This window comes from Gracilinanus agilis, chromosome 4 (assembly GCF_016433145.1).
Source record: "Gracilinanus agilis isolate LMUSP501 chromosome 4, AgileGrace, whole genome shotgun sequence".
NCBI lineage: Eukaryota > Metazoa > Chordata > Mammalia > Didelphimorphia > Didelphidae > Gracilinanus > Gracilinanus agilis.
In genome coordinates, this window is record NC_058133.1 from 396,738,319 (window position 1) to 396,760,101 (window position 21,783).

The 21,783-nt window shown below is 36.5% G+C and overlaps 1 protein-coding gene across 1 annotated transcript in view; it reads left to right on the forward strand.

Annotated features, from left to right (window-relative positions):
* ARFGEF3 (ARFGEF family member 3) overlaps window positions 1-21,783 on the forward strand; it is a 215,742-nt gene that overhangs the window by 64,371 nt on the left and 129,588 nt on the right. Inside the window, exon 4 of the mRNA XM_044674613.1 lies at window positions 2,256-2,387. Coding sequence (XP_044530548.1) covers window positions 2,256-2,387 — 132 coding nt within the window. The remainder of the gene's footprint in view (window positions 1-2,255; window positions 2,388-21,783) is intronic.

Genomic DNA, 21,783 nt, shown 5'->3' on the forward strand with positions numbered 1-21,783 from the left:
AAAAAGAAAAAAAATTAAGCAAAAAATATATATACTTCAATTTGCACTCAGAGTTCATCAGTTCTAGTTCTCTCTCTGGAGGTGGGTAGAATTTCTTTATAATAAATCCTTTGGAATTGTCTTGAATCATTGTATTGATCAAAGTAGCTAAGTGTTTCACCATTGTTCATCATTGCAACATTACTGTTACTGTGCTGGTTCTTGTGGTTCTTTTCTTTTCATCTTGCATAAATTCATACAGGTCTTATTATATTGTTTTTTTCTTCTGAAACCACCCCTCTTCATATCTTATAGCATAATAATACTCTATCATTTTAGCCACAACTTGTTCAGCCATTCCCCAATTGATGAGCAGTCCCTCAACTTCCAATTCTTTGCCTCCACAAAAAGAGATGCTACAAATATTTTTGTACATCCAGGTCCTTTTCTCTTTTGTTTGTTCTCTTTGGGTATGGACCTAGTAGTGGTATTGCTGGATCAAAAGTTATGCACAGTTTAATAGCACTTTGGGCATTGTTCCAAATTGTTTTCTGGAATGGTTGGACTAGTTCACAAATCCTACAATAGTTTACAAGTGTACGCATTTTCCCTCACCCTCTCCAGCATTTGTCATTTCTGATAGATGTGAGGTGGTTCCACGGAGTTGTTTTCATTTACATTTCTCTAATCAATAGTGATTGAGGGCATTTTTTATATGAATGTAGATAGTTTTGATATCTTCTTCTAAAAACTGCCTGTGCATATCCTTTGGCCATTTATCAATTGGGGAATACAACATATTTTATTTTTATTTATTTTTTTTTATTTTAAACCCTTAACTTCTGTGTATTGACTTATAGGTGGAAGAGTGGTAAGGGTAGGCAATGGGGGTCAAGTGACTTGCCCAGGGTCACACAGCTGGGAAGTGTCTGAGGCCGGATTTGAACCTAGGACCTCTTGTCTCTAGGCCTGGCTCTCAATCCACTGAGCTGCCCAGCTGCCCCCTACAACATATTTTAGACATATTATATTTATAAAGATTCTCAGGAGCAAGGGTTCAAGCACAAAGGTTTAACCTTAGTTAATTCAGTTAACTAAAATACACCTCCTCTTCCCAAACATTGTAGTTCATTTAGCTTTTTTCTACACAGACACAAGTACTGATTCCACCAGGGGAAAAGATGACGAATGTTCTCATTTTGGCAACACATTCTCTTTTCCAGGTGGCTTGGCTTCTTTTATGAGGTGCAGGCAGGAAGGAATTCATGGTTGAGTGTGAATGTGATTCACTGCTGTTCTGGATTAATGATTACAGGTTTCAAATGAATAGAGAATATGTTGTTCTTCAAGTTCACCATGTCAACCTTGAAAAATAATAATACTAAACACCTAATATTTCTACATCATCTATTATGTCCCAAGCTAAATTTTTTATAATTATTATGTTTGATCCCACTACTAATAACTAACATTTATGTATAGTACTTACTGTATGCTAGGCACTGTACTAAGTGCTTTACAATGATTATCTCAGTTGATCCTCAAAATAACCATTGCAAGTAGATGCTATTATTATCCCCATTTTACAGATGAGCAAACTGAGGCAAACAGAGGTTAAGAGACTTGCTCGGAGTTAAATAGCTGCTAGTAAATATTTAAGACTGTATTTGAATTCATGTCTTTGTGACTCAAGACCCAGACTTTTCATCACTGCACCACTTAGTTTCCCTTTCCACAATAAATTGCTGCTTAAATCAGGGAACCAGTAGGAACAGGATCTGCAGAGTGATTTCTGAATCTTAGAAGTACCCCGCAACACACACATACACACACACACACACACACACACACACACACACACACACACACACCTTTTTCTCTTCTTATGAGCAAACTGTATTGGAATGGGGGTACGTGTAGGTGTCTATAAAGAGATAGTGGATCAGCTTGTCACACCTGTACCATCTCATTGTCACCCAGACACCTGTTCTCCTGACATCCTAGGATTTAGCATCATTCAAAGTTGAAATGAAGCAGTCGATAGCAAAATTTGGCTTATTGTTTTTTTCTTAAATGAATAACATTTGAGAAAGACATTATCGGCTTCAATCATCATATGTTTTTTCAGAGCACAAGAATATCAGACCTTTCATAATGATCTCCAGCTATATGACTCTTGGGTAATAAAAATAACCATCAATATATAATAAGCTACAACAGAGCAAGGCAGCAGGGGGAAAGACCGTCTATGCTTACTGCCTTGTGCCTCTTTACAGAAGCTGCTGTCAGATGAGAGATTTGTCTCCATGGAAACAGACTCTGATGAGAAGCAGTTGCTTAATCAGATCCTGAATGCTGTCAGAGTGACTCCTTCCCTCAATGAAGACCTGCAGGTAGAAGTGATGAAGGTTAGTATGACGTGCCTCTGGGGCTTGCGTCATTGGAGCAGAGACCATGCTTGCATGACACTGAGTCTTATGAAAGGCATTGTTACTAACAGAACACGTCCCTGCAGCCCAATTCATCTTCCCCTTGGCTTCCAATTATCAAGCCTGCTTATTTGATCGGGATGAAATGGAGTGGTCTTGACTTGAGCTGTTGGTGCATTCTAATGTAAATGACAACTGCATGGGAGGAAACAAATTCAATAAATCCATGAAGAAATTTGTACCGATAGGAACAGCATGAGTCTGTCTAGCAATTATTCATCCTCTTTTAAGAGAATATGTGTTAGTTGATAAAGTAGTGTGCCTTAGGGACACACCTCATCCTTGCCGGGAATTCTGCTCGCTCTGGCTTAGAAGCCATACAAAATAATGTTCTTTATCCAACCACTCTCTCTTCCCTCTCTAAAACCAATAAGGGGAAAAAACAACCAAACACTCCATTCACCAAAGGAACCTGAATGTTTCTGGTAAACATTAAATTTCTTGGGCAAATCCATACAACCTTCCAGTGCATTTTAATAGATTAATCTGTAATTCTCTTCCTCACTTTCACTGCAAACAAAGTTGTGGAATTGTTGATATGGTACCTGAATTCTGCCTTGGAATACACTGAGGTATTCTACTCCTGACTCTACTTTCCTTAATTTGGGCAAGTTACTCTCTGGGTCTCAGAGTTTTTATTTAATCTCTAAATTATGGCAACTGGACTAGCCAGTTAATAAATCTCCAATTCATTTGATGATTTTGTGGAAGACTGAAAGCTAAGGTCTTAAGAAGATGTGACACAGGGGACATCTAGGTGACTCAGTGGACTGAGAGTCAGACCTAGAGATGGGAGATCCTATGTTCAAATCTGACCTCACATACTTCTAGTTGTGTAATGTTAGGAAAGTCACTTATCCGCCATGGCCTAGCCTTTACCATTTTTTTTGCCTTGGATCACAATATTGATTCTAAGATGGAAGGTAAGGACTAAAAAAAAAGTGACATGCATGTTTTTAATGTATGCTGTGACATAGGTCCATTAGCCATGAATGGACTATGATTATAGAGCCCATATCCAGATGCAAAATTTTTTCTCCCACCAAAACATGACCTTGTGTGTGGAACTATAACCATCAATGATAGTTTCTGCAGCAACTTGTCCAGCATCTTCCTTTCAGCCATTTAATCTTTCAACATGTGTTTGGTTGGTGGTTATATTTATGGAATAAATGAGTCACAGATTTAGATTTGGAAGAGATCATGGTATTCTGAAATACTTTCCCCAATTGCTGCATTTCTTTAAAGATTTAAATGATGGTATACTTCATCTAGAAGGTGGGAAAAGGCAGACTGTTAAATGATCATGTCAACATCACCACCTGCTTCTTTGACCCCATCCTTGATTTCTAATTCCAACCCAGTGGTGCCTTCTGTTGACTTCATTGAGGACAAGAAACAACACATGTTAACTCTACTGGAAGTAATAGCAGTCACAACATAACTAACTTTCTAATGCCACCATAATGGTTTTTAGAAACTGTAGTTACATTATGAAGCCTGATGTGTCAACCACATGGTAGCTAGTAAAGACAAGCAAGCAGATCTTCTGAAGGAGGAAAAACAATAATATGGATGACTGTTCATAGCAAGCAAGGCTTTCAATCAAAATGTTGACTATGAATAATGAAGACCTTAGTTTCCCTATTATTGTTTTCCCTTCCTTCCTTCCTTCCTTTTTTCCTTCTGTCCATCCTTCCTCTCTCTGTCTATCTTTGTCTCTGTCTCTCTCTCTTTGTCTCCCCCCACCCCACCCCGCTTTTTCTCTCCCCCAAACTAAACTGGCAAACCAAATATTTCAGTTTACAATAAACCCAGTTTTAAGCTTTCTGATTTATTAGTTATTTTCATCTCTGGGGTTCTCTTGGGTTGAGGGAAACAAGCAATAGTCTAGTTTAACTAGATAACAAGGTAATGGAAAATGTTTTTAATTTTCTGTATATTTATGGAAGGCTTTTGTTATTTTTTGTTTTGTTTTGTTTTAGTAACATCAGACTGTTATGCTTGTGAGTAGATCTTCACTATTCAGAGTTTTGAAATATGACCCATCCTTTAGCTACACAGACACAGTAGAATCACAGATAATTGAAAGTGACTTTATAGATCACTCAGTTTAGTCCTCTCTTTTTTAGTCTTTTTAAAAATTTTATCTTATTTTTTAAGTTTAATTTTTAATTAATTAATTTAGAATATTTTTCCATGGTTACATGAATCATGTTCTTTTCCTACCTCTTCCCACTCCCCTCCTGTAGCCAATGAGCAATTCCACTGAGTTTTACATGTGTCATTGATCAAGACCTATTTCCATATTATTAGTATTTGCACTAGACTGATCCTTTAGAGTCTACATCCCCAATCATATTCCCATTGAACAATGTAATCAAATAGTTGTTTTTCTTCTGTATTTCTACTCTCACAGTTCATTCTCTGGGTGTGGATAGTGTTCTTTCTCATAAGTCTCTCAGAATTGTCCTGGATCATTGCATTGATGCTAGTAGAGAAGTCTGTTATATTCAATTGTACCACAGTGTATCAACTTCTATATATAATGTTCTCCTGGTTCTACTCCTTTTACTACTCTGCATCAATTCTTAGAGGTTGTTCAAGTTCACATTAGTCCTCTCTTTTGATCAGTAATTTTATCAGTAAGGAAGCTATCCCTTTCTCTTCCTCACTCTTTTTCATTTCCCTTTCCCCATCTGCCATAAGATAGATCAGTCAATTAATAGACATGTATTAAGTGCTTCCTCTGTGGTAGGCATAAAAAAAAGCAAGCAGCCCCTTCCCTCGGTGAGTTTGCATTCTAATGGAGAAGGGGGTAGGAGAAGGAAATAACCTGTGCATACAAGATGCCGAACTGAGTGTGGAAGGTAGTCTTAAAGAGAAAGCACTAGCACCTGGAGAGAATAGGAGAGGCCTCATGGGAAAGGTGTTGCTTGAACCAAGTCTTGAAGGAAGCCATGGATTCTAAGAAGTGGAGGTTGGAGAGGAGGTATTCCAGTCCTGGAGGACAGACAATGGAAAGGCATAGAGATAATTAATAGAGCATTATGTAGAAGAAGTAGCAAGTAGACAGTAGAAGTGTTTTTCTAATATATTTTCTTTAGAGCTGTGCTTATTCTTCAGAATTTTGCAATATTCACTTTTGATTGTTTTGTGGTGGTAGTTCTTTCCATTTATATTTTTGAAGTAATTGTACATATGGCAAACATGTGACTTATAACACTCCCAAGCACACTTGAATCAGGTAAAATGTAACTGGAAAATACACAACAGAATAAAAACACAATAAAACATAGATGGGAGTGGTATTTAATATGTGGTTTTCTAAGTCAATACATGGCCCACAGGAGTACTTATGTATGATTCAGTGGCCTCCTTCATATATAATTTTGACACCACTATTTCCTTGACTTTGATTACTTAACTCTGTATCAGTTCTTAGAAATCTTTTCTGTATTCATCTTGTTCATTGTTTCTTACAGCATTCCATTATATTCGCATAATCCAATTTGTATAGCTATTCCCCAATTGATAGGCATCTACTTTGTTTCCATTTCTTTGCTACTACAAAAGTATTACTATCAACATTTTGGTGTAGATGGAGAGAAGTTTAGCTTCTCTTAGTGAATCTTCTTAATGCAGGAAAATTGAAACTCTGACCTCAACATGTGCCATCTCTCACCCCCAAAACACCAAAAAAACAATTAGTGGTTCTTTTTAGTAGTCTCTCTTTTTGGTTGCAACTGTTTTACTGGGTATGGAAAGACTGCCTTTGACTACTGAATGGGCAGGGAAATGAGGATTAGAATTTGCAGTTTGACCAGAATCATAGAGTTCTAAAAGCACACTTCTGAATCTATATTATCTCTGAAATGAGTCAGTACAAGGTAGAGATGCTTAATCCTCTAGAATAGATGAAATGTGAATGTCAGCAGTCATAGTAGGTTTTTTTATAGTGTAGATATTCAGAGTTTATGCAAAAGGCTATTCTGTGTTCCATGGAATTCTTGTAAATAACTAATGGTATTTCTGACATTAAGGATCAGGACTTTGGTTTTTGTCTGATGGATAACCTTTAGTAGGCTTGTTATCTGATAGAAATGACTGAGACTAGTTCAGAGATTGAAAGCAATTAGAAATGCTGATCTAGCTTTTTGTTAATTGAGGACAGGGATGAAAATATTCAGGAAGATGCATCTAGGGTCTACTTGTCCTTGACTATTAGGCATGGTACAGTGTAGGGCATTTAGTAAATCCTTGTTGATCAATTTGCTAAGTTAATAAGCTTTTTCATCTGGCAATGATATTGAGTCATTCTTGCCATGTTTAAGCATGATGCGAAAAGTTGGTTGAAAATAGTATTATTACCAAGTGTTTAATTAAGTTGCAAAATTTCAACATAGGCAGCATTAGAGGAAAAAAATTCTTCAGTTACCTTTTTCCTTTCCCCAACTCTCCTCAACAGGAAGGAAAATTACTTATTTGGGAAGGGGGAAAAGGGACAATGAATAGAGTGACATGTTTTCTCCTAACACCAAAGCGAAGGTATGGTTAACATCCTTTTCAGTCTAATGTCTAATTTGTGGACATTCAAAGGATTGACAAAAATCTGCTATATTGAGAACAGTAAATAATTTACACTTACATTTTAAATATCTTGTTTATAGTTGTCCATTGGGTAGACAGTAATACTTTAGTACAGTCTAGAACAGAGCCCCAAATCTATTTCTCTTGTAAGATTCCCTGTTTTATTTTGGGGGGTACCATCAATCCTTTGAGTTACCTGGGGTTGAACCTCAGCAATAACTGCCAACTTCTTCTCCTTCACTCACATAACCAAATAGTTGTCATATCTTGTCCCCTTTATCTGTTCAACATGTCTAGCATCTTTCCATTTACATGGCCACTACCTTAGTTCAGGCTCTTGTCCCTGCTTGCCTGCAATATTTCAATGACCTCGTAATTGGTTATGCTGCTCCTAGTCTCTTCCCTCTGTAATACCTGTCACTCCCCCAATAAACTCTAATGACTTCTTAGTGTCACTACAATGAAATATAAACTACTTTGTTTGGTATTTAAATCCTTTTACAACCCGGTTCACTGTATACATTATTCCCCTTCTCACACTCAACAGGCCAGCTTAGGTCTTCTTGTTCTCATCTTTCTCCACTTCATGATTACTCTGACTTTTTTCTAGTTTGTTAAAATCCCTCCTTTTACAGGAAGCTTTTACAAGTCCCTCTAAAATCTAGGGCCTTCTATCTACTGATTATTTCTAGTTTTTTTCTACGTATTAGCTTGTTTGTATACAGTTATTTTCACGTTGTCTTTCTCATTGAATTATAAACTTTTCAAGGGCAAGGACTCTTTTACCTTTCATGATCTCCTCTAGCTCTTAGCCCCCACCTTTTGTAATTTCCCCAAAGTCAAATGGGTCTATGAACACATCAGGACATCGGGGCTTGCGGTAGGTGCTTCCTAGATGTTTATTGACCATTAGCAATACTCATTTTTCTCTTTTAACTGACTTCGCTATACTTGAAAATGCATTTTATCCTCATCTCTGCCTTTTAGAATTCTGGGTTTCCTTAATACTCAGCTCAAATGTCCTGTTTATACCTTTATCTGATTTCTCCCCATTTGGGGGAATCTTTGGATGGATCTTGATCTTATACGAGACAGTACTAGAGCTCCATCCTGAATTAAGAAAGGGGTCTATGAGATGTTGGTAAGGAGAAAGTATATGTCAAGAATGAGAGATAGAAGGAGTAGCTAAGTGGTTCAGTGGATTGAGAGCCAGGCCTAGAGACAGGAGGTCCTGGGTTCAAATGTGGCCTCAGACACTTCCTAGCTGTATGACCCTGGACTTGACACCCATTGCCTAGCCCTTACTATTCTTCTACCTAGGAACCAATACACAGTATTGATTCTAAGACAAGGTAAGGATTTAAAACAACAAAAACAACAACCACCAAAATGAGCGATAGTCATTGCATAGTCAAAGAGAGGGATGGAGGACATGGTTGTTGTTTGTTTTCCTGGGATAATTTTTTCATTTCCTTCTCGAGCTCATGTTACAGATGAGGAAACTGGGGCAGACAGAAGTAAGTTGACTTGCCCCTGGTCATACAGCTATAGTAAGTGTCTGAGGCCAGATTTGAACTCATGAAAATGAGCCACTCTAGCCACTGTGCCACCTAGCTACCTGAGTGAAGAAAACAGGGAAGATCAGCTCAACTGGACTCTGGAATAGGGGAAGACAAGTAATGTAATGTATTTATGCATATTATCTCCTCAAACAGAAGGTAAACATCTTAATGTAGGGAAGGTAATTATTTCATTTTTAATCTTTGAATTGTCAGCAGCAATACAGTTTCTGGCATAGAGAGGAGGCTAAGTAACTTCATGGATAGGGGGCCCACTGGACCTGGGGTCAAGAATACCGAAGTTCAAATCTGACCTCAGACACTTAGAAGTAGGCAAATCACTTAATCTCTGTTTTCTCAACTATAAAGTAATGATAAGACTCAACAGGGTTATTGTGAGGATCAAATGAGATATTTGTAAATATTATCCAGTGCCTAGGATGTAGTAGGTGGTTAATAAATGCTTGTCTTCTTCCTTCTTCACTTCTTCCCATAGGGCTGTTTAAACATGTTTGTTGATTGATTGATTCTTTGGATTTAAAGTATGAGTTACTACAAATTCAGAGAGAGAACTGAAGAGAAATAGTCAGTCAGGCTAGGATACAGGGCTAACAACAGCTTGCTCATCTTGGTAGTTTCCTCAATAGTCACAAAAGTTCTTATCTCTGGGGATCTTATGGTATGTTGATTCCTGAAAAGTTTCCCAACATTCATGTTAGTGAAAGCTTCCTTGGCATGAACATTCTATCAATTGTTCTTCACGCAGATAACTCTTGATGTTCTCATTTATTTGTGTAAAAGGATGAAATGTAACAATAGCCTAGTTAAGCCAAAACTTACGGGAAACATAATTTTTTCACATCTAATTTTTACTTGTCTGTGGAAAGCATTTCTTTATAAGTCTTTTTTCCCATGTCATAATAATGTAGAGACGATTCCTAAATCCTTAAAACCTACAGAAAGATGCTTATCAAACTGGAAATTAATAAGAATGGAGAGCCTATTAGATTGTGTCAATGATTTATAATACCCTTTTTTCCCTTATAGGGATAAAGTTTAAATATCAGTTAAAATGATATAATAACTTTTTTCCACTGTCTTATTAGAACTAATCCTCAGATATAATTTTTTTAAACCCTTACCTTCCATCTTAGAATCAATACTGTATATTGGTTCCAAGCCAGAAGAATGGTAAGGGCTAAGCAATGGGGGTCAAGTGACTTGCTCAGGATCACTCAGTAAGGAAGTCTCTGAATCCAGATTTGAACCCAGGTCCTCCTGTCTCTAGGCATGGCTCTTAATCCATAGAGCCATCCAGTCCCCACGCCCAGATACTATTAATTAATCACCTACAATCCAATCTCAAGAAAAAAGTTCACAAATATATTAGCAGATTTAGATTCATATTAACATGTGATATTAATGTAATCAATGATGTGGTCTAGTAGACAGAGACCAGACCCTATAAAAAGTTTCACCTCTGATAAGGACCAGCTCTGTGATCATGGACAAATCATTTAGCTTCTCAGCCCTTTAAGAAGATTCCTAAGACTTTATGTCTCAGAGAAGATTCCAACTTTCATTGCTATCATGGGTTCTGTCTACCAATAAAATAACAGTGACAGTCCCTCTCCCTATTAGATCCACAGTAAACCATGCTCATATTTAGTGTCAAATTCTGGCTCCCTTTAGAAATGGGAAGGAACTCACATGTTGTCTGTACTCTAGTATGGCATAGTTACTGCCTTGTAGAATATATAGGTGTGATAAATGCGATTGATTGAATTATAAATCTGTCAGTACCCCTAGTGCTTCCCTGGAGTTCTAATCAGCTTAATTTTCTGAGATGAATTTTTCATGACTCCAGGGAATTCGAAGCCTTCTCTGAATTCTGAGTCATATCTTTCAAGCCAACAGGGTGGATGGTGTGGAGCTTTTTTTGCATCCTCTAGAAAAAACTAGATTTGAATTTCAGAGAATTCTGGGTGTTGATTAAAGAGGAACAAAGAATATAAGCCTAATTTTAAATCCCCGTTTGTGTCACTGCTTTTGGCAGCTAGAGGAATCACCTTTTGAAATGTGAGGTAAACAAACAGCATAAGTGATTCATTCAGAATTCCAGTACTGCTTCTTTTTATGACCAGATTCATTACATTGATCAAGAAAGGACATTGCTAATAAATTAACCAGCTGAAGACCATCTTTGTGCCATTCTCTATAGATGACTTATATTACACACAGAGTAAGCCATACAGAGTGGAAATGGTTTTCTCAGTTGGTTTTCCCTTTTTTGACCCACATAAACAGAGGGAGAAGTGAGATTACTGCACTCTCTTCATCCTCCTTAAAGGTTTCTACCTGCACCTGTCACATTACTCCTGCTGTCACTTGGATGGACCAAGGAGAGAGAGAATCTCTTTATTGTGAAATAAAGGAACCATTTTATTTATTCCTAGAGGCAGAAATTCATTGCAGGAACTGTAATAATAAGTGAATAAGTCAATATAGAGACATACAAATATGGTACTTGTGGTGTGCAAAACAGTCATTGAGTTTGACTGTAATAAAATTTTCTTATTCTATTTCTTTTTCCTCTAGAGTCCTTATTGCTAGATTATACATTATGTGAAACAAGTTTTATTTTCATCAAAGAAGGAAGGGAACGAGCATTTATTAAATGCTTACTGTGTGCTAGGAACTGTGCTAAGTGCTTTATAAATATTATTTCATTTGATCTTCACACCAACTCTGGCCTTATCTGCTCTTCTCTTATCTGTTGCTATTACCCAAGTCCAGATTCCCATTAATTCTCAGTTGGACAAAAGCTTCTGTTTGGGTCCCCAGCTTCCAGTTTCTCCTTTCTTCAATCCACATGATTTCCTGTGGCTATTGAAGTAATTTGCCTAATAGACTGTTCAACTCACACTAGTCTCCTGACCAAAAACAACTATGTGGGTCATTCTCAGATGTATTTACACAATCCTAACCTCTCTTCTGAACTCCAGTCTCATGTGCTTATCTTTTGGAAGGTAATGGTCTTGTAGAAAACAAATGTCATTTAGATATCTTAAATTTAACATGTCCAAAATTATACTTAATATCTTTTCTCCATGAACCTCCCCTCTTCTAAATATCCAGTGTTTCCAGGTTATATTCTATATCTTCCTTACCATTTCTGCCACAAAATAATTCATCTCCAGATTCCATCCATTTTCTTTTTATTTTTAAACCTTTATCTTCTGACTTAGAATTGATACTAAGTATTGGTTCCAAGAAGAAGAGTGATTTGGATTAAGTGATTTGCCCAGGGTCACACAGCCAGGAAGTGTCTGAGGTTAGATTTGAACCTAGGACCTCCAATTTCTAGGGCTGGCTTTCTATCTACTGGGCTATTTGGTTTCACCTAGATTCTGTTCATTTTCAATGGTTGTCCCCCAAATGTAGAATTCATTTCTTCTTCATATCTACTTTCTGACTGTACTGACTTCTTTTATTTTTTTTAATTTGAAAATTTAAATTTAATTAATTAATTTAGAATATTTTTCAATGCTTACATGATTTGTGTTCTTTCCCTCCCCTCCTATCCCTCTCATAGCCAACAAGCAATTCCACTGGGTTTTACATGTCATTGATCAAGACCTATTTCCATATTATTAATATTTTGCATTAGGGTGATCCCTTAGAGTCTACGTCCTCAATCATTTCCCCATCAAACCATGTAATCGAGCAGTTGTTTTCTGTGTTTCTGCTCCCACAGTTCTTTCTCTGAATGTGGGTAGTGTTCTTTCTTATGTCCCACAGAATTGTCCTGGATTATTGCATTGGTGCTAGTAGAGAAGTCAATTATATTCAATTGTGCCACAGTGTATCAGTCTCTGTGTACAATGTTCTCTTGGCTCTGCTCCTTTCACTCTGCATCAATTATTGGAGGTCTTTCCAGTTCACGTGGAATTCCTCCAGTTCATTATTCCTTTGAGCACAAGAGTATTTCATCACCAACAGATACCACAATTTGTTCAGCCATTCCCCAATTGATGGACATTCCCTCATTTTCCAATTTATTCCCACCACAAGGAGCGCAGCTATAAATATTTTTGTGCAATTCTTTTTCCTTATGTTCTCTTTGGGGTATAGACCCAGCAGTGGTATAGCTGGATCAAAAGGCAGATAGTCTTTTAAAGCCCTTTGGGCATATTCACTGACTTCTTTTAAGTCCCATCTTTTATAAGAATCCTTTCCTAGTCCTCTGTTATCTCCAATTTATTCTTTTGTATAAAGAATAAACAGTGCAGAATGACTTGCCCAGGGTCACATAGCTGGTAAGTGTCTGAGGTCATATTTGAACTTGGGAAGATAAATTATCCTGACTTTAGGCCCAGGACTCTGCACTGTACCACCTACTTGCCCACATAGATTGTAGTAAAGTCTGGCTTTTGAAATTAATTTTAAAAAATTAAGGTAGCTAGCTGGTACAGGGGATAAAGTACTAGGTTCATTATTATCATTATCATCATTATTCTACTTAAAAGTATTAAAATATCTTAAAGTATTAGCTATTATTATTGTTAATGATATGATAATGATAGCTAGTACTTTAATATTTACAGACTTACAGGGAAAGGTCTCCTTCTTAAATTGATTGTTAAAGGAAGTCAGAGATTTCTAGAGGTAGAAGGGAGAGAGAGCATTCCAAGAATGGAAGATAGGCATTGCCAAGGGAAAGAGATGAGAGAGACAGAATGTTGTTTGAGGAACCACATGTAGGCCAATAGAGGGCAAAAATTTTAGGGAACGATTAAGAAAAGGGAAATTTAATATAGAGAAAAGTCATTGTTCATCGGTGAGCTCATGGTTGACTTGTGGATGAGAGTCCACATGGGTTAAAGACCATATAGGCTAAGTATATGGATTTAGAATTCATCTGTATATGTAATTAAAACCTTGGGATTAATTGATATTTCCAAAGAAGAGATTATTTTTTAGTACTAGAAAAAAACAGACTTACTATTTGATAAGACACATGATTCTAAGTTTTCTTATTATAAGTAAATAGTTCACTTTTTTCTTTTCAAATTGCTTTGATATATTGGAAAGAGAAATGGCTTAAAGGGCAGGTAGAGCTGGGTTTGTCTCCTGTCTGATATATACTGACCATATAACACTAGGCAGGTAATTTAACTTCTAGCCCTCCAGGCAAACCTATAAGACTTTAAGATGCTGTTCCCTCTACTAAAAGAGAGGTAGCTAGATGTCTCAGTGGATAAAGTGCTGAGCCCAGATTCAGGACAACCTGAGGTCACATCCAGACTCAGACACTTACCAACTACATGACCCTGGGCAAGTCATTTACCTTCTGTTTGCCTCTGTTGATTTCTGAAATGAATCAGTGATATCACAGAGTGATGTCTTGACTTCTGCATCAATTGAATTTCAGTAAGGCAGAGTTGCACAGTGTTCAGCCTCATTCTCTCTTCCAGAGTCATCAAAGTCCAAAAATAGGACAAAAGTGAAGATGATTGTCAGTGGTTTAGGATGCAGTGGATGATATTGGCATCTTTGATGTCTGACCAAGCTCTAAATAATCCACAGTACCTGTTTTAGCTGCCCCTTTGGACACTGGAACAAATTATTTTCATTTGTCCATTCAGAAAGGGAAATCTTTACAGGCTTGGGTAGGCATCCTCCTAACTCACTGATGAATTAGAGGCCTGTCAGTCACCCTGAATCTCAGTTAGGCCATCTGCCAAGACATTTTTATTGGGGTATAGCCATGACACATGCTACAGCCTCTTGGAATCACAGGAGGGAGTAGAGAAGAAAATGGCAGATCACTTCAGTATCTTTGCCAAGACAATGGTCCATGTGGTCACAAAGAGTTAGACATGACTGAATGAACTAAACAACATACCAAATGAAATCTTAGGTCCAGCCTCTATTTTTCTTGCTTTCTTCCTTTTTCATAAATAATAATTATCTCTTAATTTTCTAGCGTTTCCTAGTATTTAGTCCCAAGTCCCAAGACTACAGCATTACTTCTGTAATTATATATACTTTTGTAAGCATATATGCTTTTATAAGGGTGGCAGGAAATAAAGAGAAGAGCATTGAAAATAAGTAAATAGAGAAGAGAGTGAAAAAGGAGAAGGGCCCAGGGTGAAGAAAGCTCTACTCATCCCCTGAGAATTAGAAATACTGTATGACCCTGAGGAAGTCATTTAACCCAATTACCCAGTCCTTATCACTCTGGAATCAATACTTGGTATCAATTCTAAGACAGAAGGTAAGGGTTTAAAAAGAAATGTTATAAATAAAATAATATACATTAAAGCTTCCCCTCCTATTGATGTAGATAATGCATAATTAACTTAATAGGCAGATAAACAATTTGGAATGTTTTCCATACTGCATGCATAGTAAGTCTAATGACAAACGGCTTCTCCAAATGAGTCATTTCCCCCCTTCTCTCTTGATGAATAAAATATCTAGAAATAGTTATTTGCCAGAACTGGAGTGAACTGAGACAGAAAGATTCTCTTCCTATTTTCTTTTCACAAGTACCTTATTTTAAGGTAAGTCAATTATATAATAGGCAGTAGAAACTTTATCCCATTAATTAGCTCGTCATGAGCATCCAGCCATTATGAAGATGGAAACATTTCTGTCTAAATAGAATCTTGGAACTGGATGACAAATCTTAGTTTTCCCTTTTGTGGACTCCATTCTAATTCTACATGTTTCCTGGGCAGATTCCTAATGCAGAGACTCACAGACATTCATTATGCATGCCAGCCACAAAAGAGCTGAAAGAAGACAAAAACATCTATTCTAAGCCTCGATGTTTTTCAAATAAAAGGATGAGCAAGGCCCCTTTTACAGAACTGTGTGCATCTAATACTCTACATGGCTTACAGCACCTCACCTCTTCAGCCTGAAAGAGAAACATCTCTCTCTTCAGATGACTGTTACTGCTTGTTGCTTTTAAGTAAACCATGAAGGAAAAAATAATTTTCCATTTTAAGCAATGATGGAGGGATACTTTTAAGTTACTTCATAGCTGTATAAACTACATTTCTGTAAGTCAAATAAGGAAAGGCACTTACTAGCATTTATTAGCTCCTATCATTATTTTTTTCAGTCCTTAATTGAACTTGCCTCTTCTGATGCTTCCAGGATTCAACAAAGAGTAAATAAAAAGAAAAAAAAGTGATCTGAAATTTCCAGATTACTAATAAAAGAATCACTGTTTTTAGAAAGGAATTTGGCTTTAATTCTAAATTAAATTTCAAATTTGGACCTGCGGATAGGACAGACTGAGAAGAAAAATTAATATATATCATTATGTGAGGCACTGAAGGAGTTAATGGTTGGAGGAAAGATCAGAACTGTGTTGTACCTTCTGTATTTAGAGAAGAACAGTTTTCGCCTGTGGAAGAAGGAAGTCAATTCTGCCCTCTGTCTGCTCTTACTCAGCCTTTTGGTTTCACTTCTTTGATCCCTGGAATTTTCTAATGATGTATGATGTCTGGGGGAATAAAATCATAGTCAATTCCACAAACACTTTAGGATGTTCAGACTGAAATGGTGCTTCTAACTAAGTTACAGGAGGAGAAGGCTTTCATTTCTTATGTTATATGTGTCTATTTTTTAGATCTATCTCATGGATAAGTGAATTCCAAGAAGCAGGCAATTAACTCATGTTGGTTTGCCTCTCTTTTTATTTTATCATTTCTGTTCCCCAATTCCTTATTTTAAAAATACTAAAAGTGCCCTTTGGTCCAGCAATACCTTTATTAGGTTTATTTCCTAAGATGATCAGGACAAAAGGAAAAGAACCTATAAGTTCTAAAATATTTATAGCAGCTCTCTTTGTGAACAAAGAAATGGAAGTTGAGGGGATGCCCATCAATTGGGGAATGGCTAAACAAGTCGTGGTATATAATTGTGATAAAATACTATTTTGCCATAAGAAATGACAAGCAAGTAATTAAAAAAACACACAGAGAAAGACCTATATAAAATTATGAAGAGCAAAACCAAGAGAAATTTATATACGGAAACAGAAATATTGTTTGAAGAACAAGTTGTGCATGTCCACCTCCAGAGAAAGAATTGATAAATAGAAATGAATGAGACAAAATTTATATATACATATATCTTTTTGTCAAATAATGCCTTCTCTAGTGTGAGGAGAGGGAAAGAGGGAAATACCTGGAAACTTTAGCGCAATAAATAAATAAATAAATAAACAAACAAACAAATAAATAAATAAATAGGAAAAAAGTAGACCCCTTACTCTATAGCTAAGTAGATTTGTCCATTCTATATGCCCACCTTATCATGGTTAAATTATGATTCCCTCAGCAAGTATAAATTGAATTCCTCCTATTTAATAAGTTGTTAAAGTTGGGCCAATACCCATTTAAGTAAATCATAGATAGAGACAGACTTGCAATGGCTATGAGAACTTACCTGTGGACTTTCTGACCTCTGTATGGAGTAAGCCTCAACTATACCCTGACATCAATGTAATTTTGTATTTACCCTGCATTTTGAACAAGGAGGTTCTTCAGCTCCTAACTACTTATATCCGAATCCCCTAATTTTATCCATCAATTTGTAATATCATTAAAAGTACCACAGAATACATTTTTTACCTTTCTTTTTCTTTTTTCTTTTTCCTTTTTTATTTTTTTCCTTTTTTAATAGAATACATTTAAATATAAGTATAGTGCATTTATAGTTATATATCCAAGGTTTTTTAGTTGCTGTATGTCTGTTCTCTCTGGCATAAAAGCAACAAGAATATTTAAATCCTTTTTGGCCTCACTCCATATGGTTCATCTCCAATCATTGCAAACCAACCTGGAAAATGCACTATGTAAGCATTCTCCACAGCAAATGTTTATTAGTGTGAGGATAATGGCTCTCTCTCCAAGTGATAATCTCATATATTTCAGTAGTCTAGGAAGCTCCCTCCCTGTCAAGACCCATAAAAATTTTGTCAGAACCTTAGCTGATTTTGTCAGTTTAATGCTTAGATTTCCTAACACTGTTAACAAAAACATTTACTAAGCAAAATTTTAATGTGATATCCTGCTAGGTGACATGCAGTGAATTAGCCAGTTTCTTTCCCCATAGAAGGTACTATAGTGATATAAACAAGAGCATTAAAAAAACAAGCACTGAGCAAATAAATACACGTGTATTTTCATTATACTGCAACATGGAAAATGGCAGGGTGGAATTCCTGCAAGATACAGGGTCAAGCCTCACCCAGAATTCCAGTACATACCAGTGGTTCTCAAAGTTTCTATTTTGGGATCACTTTTTACATATAAAATTATGGAGGGCTTCTCTGTCATCTTCAAGAGCTTTTGTTTATGTAGGATATATCTATTAATATTTGCTCAATTGGAAACTCAAAAGTTAGTATTACTATAAAAATAATTTTGAACTTGTGGACTCTCCTGAAAGGGTCTCAGAGAGTTACAGAAGTCCCTGGACCATACTTTGAGAACCACTGGTATACACAATAGCCATTCTTCATCCATTTTGTTTTTCCCATACTGATGGTTAGGCTAATCTTTTTTTAAATAATCATGGATCTCATAGATGAGACTATATGGGATTAAAGGGCAAGATGCAAATTAACACAATGTTGTCTCCAAGAGAACTATCTGGAGGAGCCTATGATCAGAAAAGGAGATTGGAAAGTCATATAGCAAGAGGAAAGATAACAGATGAACACTGAAGTATTATTATACTAGTACCCAGGAAATATTATAAGATTATGAGGAAAGCTATGGTTTATTGGAAAGATCTTCTGTAGAGGACTTTTCAAAGGATATATTAACAATAATAAAACATAGTGAATAGTCTGCCATCTTTAGTTCTAATTTAGCTTCTGCAGTGTTCCTGATTTGAGCCTTTTTAAAAAATTATTCTTTGTTATTCTTCCTTTGTTTTGATTAAATTTACCTTGTCAACTTATTTTGTTGAAATAATTCTAACTAAGGTATTCCTCAATAAGTATTTGCTTTTTGAATCATAGTTAGGTACACTTTCGTGACTTTTCCACTTTTTACTCATTCCCCTATCCAATTTCCTTGGCGTTTTTTAAGGCAATGGTCCAAATAAATAGGTTAGTAGGAAGGAACTATCTCATGTGCATCTTGCTATTTGCTGATAATTGAGTCAGTATTTTGGGTGCATGATTTATTTGAGGAATTATTCTTAATATTTAAGTGCTTATTTTTATTTTTCTTCAGGCATACATGCTTGAATTTTCTGCCTTCACATAGTGCCAGAAGCAGTCCAAAAAATGAAAATAGATGTTGACTGAAGATGCTGTTTTCAGCAGCACTTTGGCTTTTTAACCCTCTGATTTAATGCTTCTCAGGCATTAGAAACATGGAATATTTATTTTGCCAGTCATCTTTGATATGAGTCATTTCTGTCTGATGCTTTGGTTGGTGCTGATATTGGGCCTTTTATAGCTTTTCTGATTCACAGGAGGTTATAGGTCTTGTTGGCCCTTCTTATTAAATGCTGCCATGTTTTTTACACTATAAGTCCTGGGTGAGTTAGTGAGTTCTATTAATATTATTTAACTATTCTTTTTGCATGGCTTTTCTCATAAAGATCAGAGAGGTCCTGGAGGTCAGACAGAACTTTGTTGAATTGGTTGCCAGCTCATCTGGTTTGTTGTGTTTCCAACTTAAAGAAGCAAATGAAAGATCATAAATCTAGACCTGGGAAAAGACTCCCCAGAGAGTGCTTAGTCCAATGCCCTCATTTGAGCTGAGGAAACTGAGGCCCAGGGAGATGAAGTGACTTCCTAGGGTCATGCAAATAAAAAGTATGGAAAATAGAACAAGAAGTGTCAAAAGTAGGTCCCCTGATTCCGGATCCAGCATTCTTTTTCCTATACACACTCCAATAACCCAAAGGTCTTTCCTAATTCCTTTGATTTTTAGTGCTCTAACATCACTCTGTAATTTTGCATATGAATATCAATATAATGTTCATTCTCTTGGAATATATTCTCTATATGTTATCAATTCTGCAATGTTATCTATTCTACATATAAATGTATATATACATATATGCATATATGTATCTTATAATTATTAATGGAAACACATTAGATTCCTCCAATAGAGTTAAGTTCCTTGGAGGGAGGATCTTTTCCCATTTGCATTTGTGTCTCTAGTGTCTGACACCTAGTATATGTTTATTATTATTTGTTATTTAGACATTTTTCAGGCATGTGCAAATCTTTGTGATCCCTTTTCGTGTTTTCTTGGCCAAGATACTGTTGTGATTTGCCATTTCCTTTTCTAGCTCATTTGACAGATGAGGAAACTGAAGCAAAGAAGGGTAAGTGACTTGCCCAGGGCAAATAGCTAGAAAGTGCCTGAGGCTAGATTTAAACTCAGGAAGATGAGTCTTGCTGACTTCAGACCCAAAACTCTATCCACAATGACATCTAGGTGTCCTATATTCATTGATGGATTCATTGATTAATTATTGATTATCCCCAAAGTGATTACTATAATTATGCCCACCTCAATGGTATGGTGTAGCCTCTTCCCCATATTTGGCAAGATTCTGAGTGGCATAACGCTATCAACACTGTTCCTTTTTTCATTCTTCTGAGAGATCAGAATATCTTAGAAAGGAACCTCTAAGATTATCGTATCATGGATTTAGAGCTATAAGAGACTTTAGAGGTTATCTCTTCCAAAACCTTAATGTTTATAGGTAAGTAAATTTGGAAAAATTTCCACTGGAGAAGGAAATAGTATACACTCTATTATCTTTGCCAAGAAAACTTTATGGATAACATTGGTGTGCTATGGTCCACATGGTCAGGGAGAGTCAGACACAACTGAATGTTGACCAACTTTAGTCCAAAGTTGAAAGTGATTTTCTGGTCTGTTGCTGCTTGACTTCTTCAAGAACAAGTGGATCAGTGGAAAATCCCAAGTGTGGTATTTTGAAATGAGTGCTGGACTTGGGAGGCAAAAGACTTGATTTCAACTTATATTGGTCATTCAGCCTTAGACAACTTATCTGACCTCTCTGAGCCTTTTATCTCTCTTATAACATTTTCTGCCCTATCTACTTCCCAGGTTTGATGTGAAGAAAGAACTTGGCGAGCTTCAAAGTTATAAAACTGTGAGCTATTTTAAGTGAGATAGCCAGCCTTGCAAATAGGAAAGAGAATTTGCTTCTTCCAAAAAATATTTGCTATTTATTTGTATCTATTTAATATGTAAACACTATTTTGAATAAGTCACTTTCCTTTATGGGTTCTCAGTTTCTTCATCTGTAAAAGGAGGAGAATAAATAATCTTTTAGTATGGAAGACTAATATTCTGGCATGCTATGAGAGTCAAAAAAACAATGGATGATTAATAATGACTGAGAAGTGCTCCTGGACAAGAACCTATAACTTCATCCACAATCCTATGTCACCACCCTACCCCCAAACACACACATTCTCTCTCTCTCTCTCTCTCTCTCTCTCTCTCTCTCTCTCTCTCTCTCTCTCTCTCTCTCTCTCTCTCTCTCTTTTTCAAATATGCAGCCATACAACTAACTAATTTGAACATGGAGTGAAACATATTTTTAAGGCCAACTAGGGCGAGATGGACTGTTCCTTATAGTATGAAGCATTATAAAACTCAGTCTCCCTCTTGGGCCAAGTGAGGCCCTATTTGAACAGATGCTCTCTCATCATCTTTAGCTTCATTTCCCATATTGGTACCTCCCAAGGTCTATGTACCAGACTTGCTATGAGTAGCCATGTTATGGAAGTCTTTATCACCCAAGAAGCAATGGGGCAGGAGTAGCTAGGTGGCTTAGTGGATTGCTAGTCAGGCCCCAAAATGAGAGGTACTAGGTTCAAATCTGGTCTCAGACATTTTCTAACTATGTGATACTGGGCAAATTACTTAACCCCCATAACAGCCTTTCCTATTCTTCTGTCTTGGAGCCAATCCACAGTAGTGATTCTAAGATGGAAGGTAAGGGTTTTATGAAGAAGGAGAAGAAGGAGAGGGAGAAGGAGGAAAAGAAAGAAGAAGAAGAAGAAGAAGAAGAAGAAGAAGAAGAAGAAGAAGAAGAAGAAGAAGAAGAAGAAGAAGAAGAAGGAGAAGGAG